The 12,285-nt window shown below is 45.6% G+C and overlaps 1 protein-coding gene across 3 annotated transcripts in view; it reads left to right on the top strand.

The window, feature by feature from the left end:
• The window catches only part of slc4a2a (solute carrier family 4 member 2a), a 24,050-nt gene extending 12,382 nt beyond the window's left edge, over positions 1–11,668 (top strand). For all 3 annotated transcript variants that reach the window (XM_047367079.1, XM_047367078.1, XM_047367080.1), the window contains 12 exons: positions 1,366–1,550; positions 1,634–1,853; positions 5,204–5,407; positions 5,484–5,632; positions 6,646–6,840; positions 6,947–7,156; positions 7,785–7,874; positions 7,958–8,124; positions 10,448–10,701; positions 10,780–10,949; positions 11,109–11,282; positions 11,442–11,668. In XM_047367079.1, coding sequence (XP_047223035.1) covers positions 1,366–1,550; positions 1,634–1,853; positions 5,204–5,407; positions 5,484–5,632; positions 6,646–6,840; positions 6,947–7,156; positions 7,785–7,874; positions 7,958–8,124; positions 10,448–10,701; positions 10,780–10,949; positions 11,109–11,282; positions 11,442–11,522 — 2,099 coding nt within the window. In that variant the 3' untranslated portion in view covers positions 11,523–11,668. The remainder of the gene's footprint in view (positions 1–1,365; positions 1,551–1,633; positions 1,854–5,203; positions 5,408–5,483; positions 5,633–6,645; positions 6,841–6,946; positions 7,157–7,784; positions 7,875–7,957; positions 8,125–10,447; positions 10,702–10,779; positions 10,950–11,108; positions 11,283–11,441) is intronic.
• Positions 11,669–12,285: the final 617 nt, after the last annotated feature.

Consider the following 12,285-nt stretch of genomic DNA (forward strand, 5'->3'; position numbering starts at 1 on the left):
TGCAGCACTTCAGGCATACCGGATGGATAAGCTGGTTCTCTACACGTTCCAGGGCAGCTATCTGTTTCCAAATCAACTTTTGTGACAAAAGGTTTGTGGTGCCTGTCGCAGCGGCAATCCCCAAATCCTTCGACAGCACCGTTTAAAGTGGGGATAGGTTTAGGTTGGGTTTCCTGGCCGTGGAACACAGGACCAGCTCTATATGCTCTACAGGGTACTCCAGGGGTCATGGGAGTTTGCCCAACTGGTCCATATGTGTTTTGTAGATCTGGTGAAGGCATTCCACTGTGTCCCTCCTGGTGTCCTGTGGGCGACGCTCCATGAGCACAGAGTCCGGGGCCCTTTATCAGGGGCCATCCGGGGCCAAAATGCATAAGGTGAAAAAACCCCCAAAACCTTCGCAACATTGTCCTCCTAGCTGAGCTATATACATAAATATATATGTATATATACAGTACAGACCAAAGGTTGGACACACCTTCTCATTCAAAGAGTTTTCTTTATTTTCATGACTATGAATATTGTAGCTTCACACTGAAAGCATCAAAACTATGAATGAACTCATGTGGAATTATATACTGAACAAAAAAGTGTGAAACAACTGAAAATATGTCTTATATTCTAGGTTCTTCAAAGTATCCACCTTTTTCTTTGATTACTGCTCCACACACTCTTGGTATTCTGTTGATGAGCTTCAAGAGGTCGTCACCTGAAATGGTTATTTTGTATCCCAATACTGTAAAAAGTGCTGTGCAGATCTGCTTCCAAAATAGTTTTATTTTAGTTCAAGTCAAAAAGATATGAGAGTGATTGGCACCTGGGCTCTGGCATATTTGAAAGTTTGCTTCTTATTTGTGATGTGATAAAATAAAACAGATAAGGCACTTTCAACCAAATATTCTCCAACTGAGCCCGTGGTGGAGTCATCTTGCTTGGTTTGTTGTCCTAAACTTTAGTACCATTTTGTCAGTTTCTTCTTGTAGGCTTGGGTAAAGGTGCTGATCAGGGTATTTGCTTGTTTAAAATCCTATTTGTGGGTCATGATGCCATTTTTCTGCATGAAATATATAGTTTGCCCCTGAAAGAAACCGCGTCCATCTTTCATTCACTTTTCAGTAGAGCACCGTTATGATGTCAGGATGAGCTGCAGTCACTTCAGGTTCTTCATGTAAGAAACAGCGTCGTTGTTCATGAACACGATCATTTGAGTGTTTTCATGCCCATCACTGATTGCTCTAACATCGCCAAATAAGATGCTGAGATACAATAAACATGTTAGTAGTGCAAACACAGTTTGGAACATGTTCATCATGTTCTGATTGTCGACATGCAGAACATTCATTTATCTCTCTGCTGTGACTGCAGGCCATGTGGGGTTCCTGGACCAGCCCTCCATGGTGTTTGTACGTCTGCAGGAGGCGGTCTTGTTGGACTCTGTTTTGGAGGTTTCCATCCCAGTCAGGTTCTTCTTCCTCCTGCTGGGCCCTCCAACTGCCAACATTGACTACCACCAGATTGGGTGCTACATCTCCACACTGATATCAGACAAGGTGCATTTCAGCTTACAAATACTTACTTATGTTGGAAACAACCACCAGGTGGCATCAAAATATCTAGTTCTGTATTCCTTCAGCATTTTCATGAAGCAGCATACCAAGCAGAGAAGCAGCAGGATCTAGTGACAGCCATCAACCGTTTCCTGGACTGCAGTGTAGTTCTCCCCCCGTCTGAAGTCAGCAGTAGTGAGCTGCTTCTCTCACTCACTCGTTTCCAAAGAGAAATTCTTCAAGGAGGAGAGAAAGAGCAGAGCAGCCAGCTGCAGGAGAAACAGATCAGCCTTCAGCAGGACAAAGGTCAGTCTTTGAAATGAGACACGTTTTTTTCTTTTGATTTACTCGTACTCGTCGTCTTCTGCTTTATCCGGGACCGGGTCCCTCTCCCCAGACACCTCCTCCAGCTCCTCCGGGTGGGGCCCAAGGTGTTCCCAGATCAGTCGAGAGACATAGTCCCTCCAGCGTATCCTGGGTCGTGTCCTGGGCCTCCTTCCGGTGGGACGTGCCTGGAACACCTCCCCAGGAAGGCGTCCAGGAGGCATCCGGTATAGATGCCCGAGCCACCTCAACTGGCTCCTCTCAATGTGGAGGAGCAGTGGCTCTACTTCGAGCTCCTCACCCTATCTCTAAGGGAGTGCCCGGCCACCCTACGGAGGAAGCTCATTTCTTTTATAATTCAAATTTTTAGTAATGTTTCTCATATAAACAAAAACAAACAAACAGAAATGCAAACACAAACCTATCTGGTCGGTACAGGGTGATTCACATTAATTTCAACATATTGCACATATTATAGTAGAAATATGGCCTGGGAATACAATTTAGGTGTCGCGTATAGTCCATACTCGTTCAAGGTTGTCATCCCCTATTAGTATAAACCGCGTCCCATAAGGGTTCCCTCTCCTGTCCTTCCAGCCCATTGTCCTCCATTCTATGCAGGATGGATTCATAAGATAAGATCTCCACCATGGTATCCATCCATTCTTTCATCCTGGGTGTTACAGCTGACTTCCAACACTTCAAGATCATCCTAGAGGCTGTCTCCTAACAGGCATATGGCTGGTGTCGATGGAACCACTACATCCACCCACTTACTCAACAAATCCACCACCATAACCCAAAAGTGTTTGACCTTTTTCCAGTCCCATATTCAGTGTAGAAAAGTTCCTACTTCTGACTTACATTTCCATCATTTATTATCTTTCATCAATTTCATTCTATGCAGTCTTGTTGCAATATGATAATATATACAGGGGTTGGATAATGAAACTGAAGCACCTGGTTTTAGACCACAATAATTTATTAGTATGGTGTAGGGCCTCCGTTTGCGGCCAATACAGCGTCAATTCATCTTGGGAATGACATATACAAGTCCTGCACAGTGGTCAGAGGGATTTTAAGCCATTCTTCTTGCAGGATAGTGGCCAGGTCACTACGTGACACTGGTGGAGGAAAACGTTTCCTGACTCGCTCCTCCAAAACACCCCAAAATGGCTCAATAATATTTAGATCTGGTGACTGTGCAGGCCATGGGAGATGTTCAACTTCACTTTCATGTTCATCAAACCAATCTTTCACCAGTCTTGCTGTGTGTATTGGTGCATTGTCATCCTGATACATGGCACCGCCTTCAGGATACAATGTTTGAACCATTGGATGCACATGGTCCTCAAGAATGGTTCGGTAGTCCTTGGCAGTGACGCGCCCATCTAGCACAAGTATTGGGCCAAGGGAATGCCATGATATGGCAGCCCAAACCATCACTGATCCACCCCCATGCTTCACTCTGGGCATGCAACAGTCTGGGTGGTACGCTTCTTTGGGGCTTCTCCACACCGTAACTCTCCTGGATGTGGGGAAAACAGTAAAGGTGGACTCATCAGAGAACAATACATGTTTCACATTGTCCACAGCCCCAGATTTGCGCTCCTTGTACCATTGAAACCAAAGTTTGGCATTGGCATGAGTGACCAAAGGTTTGGCTATAGCAGCCCGGCCGTGTATATTGACCCTGTGGAGCTCCTGACGGACAGTTCTGGTGGAAACAGGAGAGTTGAGGTGCACATTTAATTCTGCCGTGATTTCGGCAGCCGTGGTTTTATGTTTTTTGGATACAATCCGGGTTAGCACCCGAACATCCCTTTCAGACAGCTTCCTCTTGCGTCCACAGTTAATCCTGTTGGATGTGGTTCGTCCTTCTTGGTGGTATGCTGACATTACCCTGGATACCGTGGCTCTTGATACATCACAAAGACTTGCTGTCTTGGTCACAGATGCGCCAGCAAGACGTGCACCAACAATTTGTCCTCTTTTGAACTCTGGTATGTCACCCATAATGTTGTGTTCATTTCAATATTTTGAGCAAAACTGTGCTCTTACCCTGCTAATTGAACCTTCACACTCTGCTCTTACTGGTGCAATGTGCAATCAATGAAGACTGGCTACCAGGCTGGTCCAGTTTAGCCATGAAACCTCCCACACTAAAATGACAGGTGTTTCACTTTCATTGTCCAACCCCTGTATATATTATTTTATATTGTATGAGCTTCCCCCTCACCTCTCTAAAGTATCTTCCACAATCTGCCAAAATCCCTACCCACTACACCCTTCCTATATTTAGTCCCTATATTTGTAGATTCCTTGTTGCTTGAAAGTTTGGTCAATTTATAAAACCTTGAAGCTGTAATTTGTTCTTGTGGTAAATTTTAAATAATCTAAGATGGGGTTCGAGGAAGCTCATTTCAGTCGCTTGTATCTCATTCTTTCAGTCATGACCCAAAGTTCATGGCCATAGGTGAGGGTAGGAACGTAGACCGACCAGTAAATCGAGAGCTTCGCTTTTCGATCTCCCGCTCCATTCTTCCCTCACTCATGAACAAGACCCTAAGATACTTGAACTCCTCCACTTGAGGCAGGAACTCCCCTCCAACCTGAAGAGGACAAGCCACCGTTTTCCGGTCGAGAACCATGGCCTCGGACTTGGAGGAGCTGATCTTCATCCCAGCCGCTTCACACTCGGCTGCGCACCGCCCCAGCGCATGCTGTAGGTCTTGGCTAGAGGGGGCCAGCAGGACCACGTCATCTGCAAAAAGAAGAGACGAAATCCACTGGTCCCCAAACCCGACCCCCTCCGGCCCTTGGCTGCGCCTAGAAATCCTGTCCATAAAAGTTATGAACAGGACCGGCGACAAAGGGCAGCCCTGCTGGAGTCCAACATGGACCGGGAACAGGTCCGACTTAGTGCTGGCAATGCGGACCACACTCCTGCTCCGCCCCCGAAGCCCTGCCACCGTGGAGCTTTTTAACCACCTTGGTGACTTCAGCCTGGGTGATGAGAGTCCAACCCTGAGTCCCCAGCCTTTGCTTCCACCAGGGAAGGCATGACGGCAAGATTGAGGAGATCCTCTAAGTACTATTTTCACCGCCCAATCAGTCACCTCAATCGCGCGGTTTTGATTTAATCAGATACATTTATGAAGGTTAAGGAAAATTTATGAAGAGACGATAGAAAATTCGAAACAACTTTAGAGGCAGCAGAAATGTAAATATACACATCATCAACATAACGGTGAAATGTCATTTTTGACTGATTGTTAAATTATGTGTTTTATGTTGTAACTTCAACACATGAGGGTGTCCTTCTCTTTCAGACTCTCTTGTACACTTTAAGTCCAGCGAAGTTCCTCTGAGGCGTTCGGGTCGTCTCTTTGGAGGTCTGATCAAAGATGTGATGCGGCGATACCCTCAGTACCTCAGTGACATTCAAGATGCTCTGAACCCTCAGTGTATGGCAGCCATTATCTTTATTTACTTTGCTGCTTTATCTCCTGCCATCACCTTTGGTGGACTGCTCGGTGAGTGTGACCCTCAGGAGGAGGGTTCAGGGCTAGGTGAAGGAGAACCTCTTTTTACCTATGTCCTGTGATCCAGGTGAGAAGACAGAGGGTCTGATTGGTGTGTCGGAGTTGATAATTGCCACGGCGTTGCAGGGCATCGTTTTCAGCGTCCTGGGAGCTCAGCCTCTGTTGGTGATTGGTTTCTCTGGACCACTGCTGGTTTTTGAAGAAGCTTTCTACACAGTAAGCTCTCCTGATAGCAAGTGTTTACAAACACCAAATAATTGCTCGAAAAAATGCCATGAACTAACGGCTCATTCCTTCGTATGCCTTCCCACTTATAGAAAACTTTAGCTAAATAAATAGGAGGACATATGTTAATAGCATAAATCGTGTAAACATGACAGATTAGAGCCCAAATCTGCTTAGCAGGTTAACATGTAACTAGAGTCCAGCTCAAAGTTCATGCAGAAAACAGTGTAAAACAATAAGAGACAAGGGGGACTGTTCAACCCAGAACAACAGTCAGTGTCCATAATCAACATGATTAGTGAAAAATGTCCATTTTTAGCATGATTGACAGACTTATACCCAAACGGTTGTTGCACAAATAACACCTACTGGACAGATTACCTGTGATCACAAGAAAGGTGAGCTTGGGGCCACACATTTATTGTCCCTTAAAACCAGATACTGTATTTGTGTTCCTTATAGTTGGCGCTATTTTATTCCATAACAAATGACCTGTAATGGAAAATGATGTCCATTGGTGATGTCCTCCAGCTTCTCTTCAGACCTGTTTAGAATGTGAACATTTAGTGGGGGGGTCGAGGGCTTTTATGAACCCTATCATCTATCTAGGACCTTCCAGCGCTGAGGTCCTGAACGAGCAGCAGTTGGAAGCAACGACACCAGATTCACCCTTAGATTCTGGGAGTAGTTGTAGTTCTCCTGTAGGTTCTGTAGGTCCTGCTTCAGCAGGAACACAAATATAAAGATCTTACATTGGGTTCTTTTTGTGTGAACGGTACATAATTTTACATGGAACCGTCTTTAAATAACTTTAAAAATATCAAAACCAACCAATCCAAAGAAATGTACTTTTTTTTCCAGTCCCTGCGAGGTTAAGGATCTTTCACATCTTTATCTAGTCCACTTCCAGCTCCTTTACCCACTGTAGCAACATGCTTCTACTGGTTTGATCCATAGTACTAGTAAGGTTCTCTGAAATCGAGCCGCTCTGTGTTTCTCTGCAGTTCTGCAAAGACAATGAGATAGAGTACTTGACAGGTCGGGTCTGGATAGGGTTTTGGCTGGTACTGATTGTCATCCTCACTGTGGCCTTGGAGGGAAGCATCCTGGTTCGTTTTGTTTCTCGCTTCACTCAAGAGATCTTCTCCTTTCTCATCTCCCTCATCTTCATCTATGAGACCTTTGCCAAGCTGGTCAAGGTGAGTTTTGAAACCTGGAAATCTTACAGGCCTTATTAAGAGAAGATGGCATGACTGCAGCTATGATACTGCTGTGCTCCACCTCTTCTTCTCTGTTCTCTCTTAGATCTTTAAGGAGCACCCACTCCAGAACTGTTTCCATGGAAACAACACTGGGTCTCTATCTTTGTGCAACTACTCCATGACTGCTGGGAGTCCTGGTAAAGCTGTTGGAGAACCAAACACCGCGCTGCTCTCATTGGTCCTTATGGCGGGAACATTTTTCATTGCTTTCTACCTGCGGAAGTTCAAGAACAGTTCCTTCTTCCCAGGAAGGGTCAGTACATACAAGAACAGAATGAGGTCCAAACAGGGGCAGAGTCCAGTACACACCCAAAGCCTTCTAGAGGCCAACATCTGATTAGCTCTTAAGAAGAAACCAGCTCTAAAGCCAAAGTACCTGCTGAAGGGTAGAAAGAGCAGAACAGAGTGGTCACAATTTGATAATCTGCTCACTGCTCAGTGGTAAAACGTTGTGGTAAAAGTCCAGAACCAGAACCCGACGGTTCAGTCGAGACACCTGGGTCAGTGGTGTGTCTCTCCCAGGAGTCTCAGGTACAGTTCCATTTTCCAGAACTTGAAGGATTTACTCTCAGACCCTCTGAGGTCTGGAGGAGTCCAGTTCTCTAAAGCTTGAACCAGTTTGGACCAGTATCACCAGTTAATAGTGTTCAGGCTCCTGAATATACAGACTGAAATTTGAACGCATGTAAAATTAGTTCTCAACTGTGAGGTCCAACAGTATGGAGTAACTGCTGTTGGAGTTCATCCTGAGTCTCTCACTTCCAAAGCTGGTCTGGAGACCTCAGTTCAGTCTGAGAAGACGTCAGGATCAGGATGTAATACTTCTCCATCAGTCCTACCGGTGTCTGCTGATCTAACAGCACATTTCTCCTGTGTTTCAGATTCGTAGGATCATTGGAGACTTTGGCGTTCCCATTGCAATCCTCATTATGGTTCTGGTGGACTACAGTGTGGAAGACACCTACACCCAGGTGAGGGTGGAGCTTGTTTTAACCTCACATTATACTGAGGCTGTATCCCAGCGGTGAGCTGCTGTGTTCCTGTTGGTCCACAGAAACTGAACGTGCCCAGTGGATTCTCCGTGTCCAGTCCAGAGAAGCGTGGTTGGCTGATTTCTCCGTTAGGTTCGGACGGGCAGTTTCCAGGTTGGATGATGGGAGCCAGCATCCTGCCGGCCATCCTGGTCTTCATCCTCATCTTCATGGAGTCCCAGATCACAGCGTATGGAACTTAACTCTTATCATGGGAGCAGTTAGTCCTAATAGGGTACCTCAGAGTTGTTATAGCTAAAGATGGTACCAGAACTCAGAACTGCAACAAACCCACTCTCAATAAGGGATTATTTGTAAGAAATTCTGACACTAAATAATTTGTGTTAATTTGGACCTCTGTCTATAACTGGTACTGGTCCATCTTGACTTCTTGGTCTTGATCACAATCAGGTCCTTAACTTTTTGCCTAGACATGACTGTTCTTGACTTTTGACTAGATTTATGGTCCAGGAGTCGCTTTTGACCAAAATCAAGCTGCTGGTTCTGCTTCATAATTTGGTCTTATGATAAGAATTACTGACCAGGACCCTCGTGTCCTAAAGAGAGCGCAGCTTTCATACTAAAAGTTGGCCGTAGGGAGAAATTCTGAAACCTGTGGCGTACAAAATAATTCAGATGTAGAAAGCGTGCGTAGACACGTCACCGCACACGTAGCCTTCATACATCCACTCTGAGGTGAACTGGGCTCAGCTGTACGTGGTTCTGGAACAGCCCGGTCCCCGCCCATAAATACCCATAAATAACCAGGAGTCTCCCACCACGTGTCCAAATAACCATGGCAACGGTGCTGTGACAGTCAAAGAACGAAACCGGTTCCTTTCGGTGGAGAAACACTAAGAGAAACTTTGACTAGACCATGAGGGATGTTTGTGAATTACAGCAAACCAACAACTTCTTGAATAAATCAGTGACTCAAACCTGAATGAAAATAAAACGCTTGTCGGCCCGAACCCGTTTAGTTCTATAATGTCTGCATTAAATCCAAACGGCGCCATCTAGCTGCTGCACTGAGATTAATCATAGCTCAATGCTGATCATTATTATGAGGTGAATATGTCTCCTTTCTTTCTATGAGGAAGACTTTCACCACACACTCTATGTGAAGAACTTTAAACCATTAAAACCATTCAGGACGTCCCACCAATAATGACCTAGAAACCTCCATCACCCAGGAGCCTGATGGAGGTTTGGTCCCAACACAACTATTAGAGTTACAATAATTCTAATTATTATTATAGTAGAAAGGAATCATGGGTAGAGGAGGCCATTGTTGTATTAGTGAGACACATCAGTGCATCACTAATAGGTTGAACATTTATTGAATGAAGATACTTTCTATTCATTAAAACATATTGACTTCCAGATGGGGCCCCTATAGCAGTATGGGTCCAGTCCATAGATCTGATTACATTCAGAAATCAGCTCCTTGCTGCCAATGAGAGCCTGAGTTTAGGGGAACTTTCTATATCTGAGCAACATCAGGATGAGGCCAACCCATATGGCTGGCATGGCCCGGTTCATGGATGACCCGACCCGTTAGTCAGCTCCCTCTGAGAAGCTCCGGTTGAAAGGATCACAAGGTAGTGAGAACTGGAACTGGTACCAGAAACCCACGGTTCTTCCTGGTTTCCCTCTGGACCACTGAGGCTTGCTTCATGCGGAGCTCCAAGATGATTGTCCTGGACAATCTGAACCTGCTGATGAGCCATGCATCATCATGTCCCTGCAGGTCAGGAGGACCTCTGACTTCTTCCATTGGTGATGTCCTCCAGCTGAACCAAAGCTGCCATTGTTCCACAATTTAGGAGTAACATGTGTGATTGTCTCCAACTGGTCCACCTTAGGAACCATCAAACCTGACCTGTTAGGAGTTAATCTGCTGATCCGACACCGTTTTGTTCTCAGTGAGAATGAAAGTGTCCCTCAGATGATTCTCATGCATTTTCTGCTTCTCAGCAACAGAAACAGAGGAAGTTTCACAGTTTCCATCATTTTCTGAGGTGTGTTACGTTATTGAGGCTGAATGATTCAGTTTCATCGTTCTGGTTTAAACCATAAAAGCTCATGAAGAAACATCAGGTTTGATGCTCCATGAATTAAACTGAATGGAGTCATATTTCAGTGGATTTAGGGGAGGTTTCGTTCTGTGTAGTTTTTTATTGTTGACTGAAAATGTTTGCATGGATTTCTGCAATGTTCATTTGTTTGTGCTGAGTTGTGCATAAAATGTTGCGCCACAAGGTTTTTGTTGGTAAGTACGCTTCGTACATGAGGCCTCTGATTGTAAAGTTGGACTCTTGGTTTTAACATGACTCTGGGTCTTTGTGCTTCTGCTCTTGGACTTTGATGGGACTATGGTCCTTAAATGTTCAGCAGAACTGGGCTCTTGACTCATGGTTTTGGTCTTGATGTGGATTGAGGTCTTTCCATCTGTGATGTTCATGAATGTTTTTCTGTTTCCTGGTTGCTGTTTTGCCTTGTCTGTCTCGTAGGCTGATTGTCAGTAAGAAGGAGAGGATGCTGGTGAAGGGAACTGGGTTTCACCTGGACCTTTTAATTATTGTAGTGGTGGGCGGAGTCTCAGCCCTGTTCGGTCTGCCTTGGTTATCTGCTGCCACGGTTCGCTCAGTCACCCATACCAATGCGCTGACCGTCATGAGCAAAGCAGTAGAGCCTGGAGATAAGCCTCTCATCCAGGAGGTGAAGGAGCAGAGGGTGACGGGGTTTTTGGTGGCGGTTTTAGTAGGTGAGGCAACAGCTAGATACCAACACTTGGGTCACTTTCAGTCTGCTGTGAATTCTAAACTGGTCTCTGCTCGGTCAGGTCTGTCCATCGTTATCGGAGAGGTTCTACGTCAAATCCCCCTGGCGGTGCTGTTTGGTATCTTCCTCTACATGGGTGTGATGTCCCTGAATGGGATCCAGTTGACAGAACGACTTATCTTCCTGCTGATGCCACCAAAGTACCATCCAGACCACAACTACGTCCGCAAGGTAAGTCCCAGTATCAGTCCTGGTCCCAAGTTATTTTGTTCACCAGAGACCTGTTTTTCTGGACCCAGTAGCTCTGGGTCTTTACCGATCCTGGAACCCAACTGCTTCAGGACATTACTCACCTGTTTTTCTTTGTCTCTTCTTATCTGTTAATGTCAGGTGAGGACGCTAAGGATGCACCTGTTCACCCTGGTCCAGCTGACATGTCTGTCTCTGCTGTGGGTTGTCATGGCGACTGCAGCGGCGCTGGCGTTCCCCTTCATGCTGCTGCTGACCATCCCTCTGAGGATGCTGCTGCTGCCCTGCCTCTTCAGCCCCAGAGAGCTTCTGAGTGTGAGTAAGACCACCGCAGTGACGTCATCATGACCTCATGATGATGCCGTGACCTTCATAAACTAACCCAGACAATAAGAACCTTCAGTTCAGTCGGCACCAACATGGACTGGTTAAACTATCACTTTTCCACGCTGACCTCTGACCTCTGTTCTGCAGCTGGATGCTGATGATGCAGAGCCCCACCTAGAGGAGAAGGAGGGTCAGGACGAGTACTCTCATCTGCAGATGCCCATATGAGGTGCTGCAGAGCTCTGATTGGATCAGAACCGGACCATTTACACCTCCTAAACATTTGTCATTTTACTGCTTTCCTTAATTCTGAACCTGAAATGCTTTTCTGTAAAGAACCGGAAGTTGCTGCTCAGTAAAAAGTTCTGAACAAACTGATGTCTGTTATTTATTTCTACACGTTTGGACTCTGTTCATGTTGGGACAGAACATGTTCAGGGAAGGTTAATGCTGATATGCACAGTGTGAATGGGTTCAGAACAAAGTCCAAAAGGGTCCCAACAGATCGAATACTTGAGGTTCCGATACCTGAGGGTCCAAAGGTGATCTTTTTTAAAAATCCTGAATCAGAACAATGTTTTCTGTAACTGAAAGATGCTGCAATTCTGGTCCATCTGAACATCTTCCGGGACTGGTGGCCCACCCTGCTGCTTGCTGATGTTCTATTAATGAGTTAAGTCTCTTTATCCAATCAGCTTATTGTCCCCATTCCTAGGCTCCGCCCTTTTGCTTTACCTTCATCCAATAGAATCACAGTTCTCTGCCGGTAACAGCGCCACCTGCTGGCGACAGCAGCATGTTGGCTCAGGCTCTTAGTCATCAGGCTGAGATGAACGTTATGGTCACAGCCTGGATGAAACCTCTGAACTGGTTTGATTTGGCTGATCTAAGATCAGTTTCAGACAACAGGCTCCTGTATCATCTGGCCAATCAGCTGGCAGTATATTCTACTCTCAGGTGTTCTAATGGTCTTGTTCAGGTTTTAGGACTC

The sequence above is a fragment of the Girardinichthys multiradiatus genome, chromosome 6 (assembly GCF_021462225.1).
Source record: "Girardinichthys multiradiatus isolate DD_20200921_A chromosome 6, DD_fGirMul_XY1, whole genome shotgun sequence".
In the NCBI taxonomy this organism is placed as follows: domain Eukaryota; kingdom Metazoa; phylum Chordata; class Actinopteri; order Cyprinodontiformes; family Goodeidae; genus Girardinichthys; species Girardinichthys multiradiatus.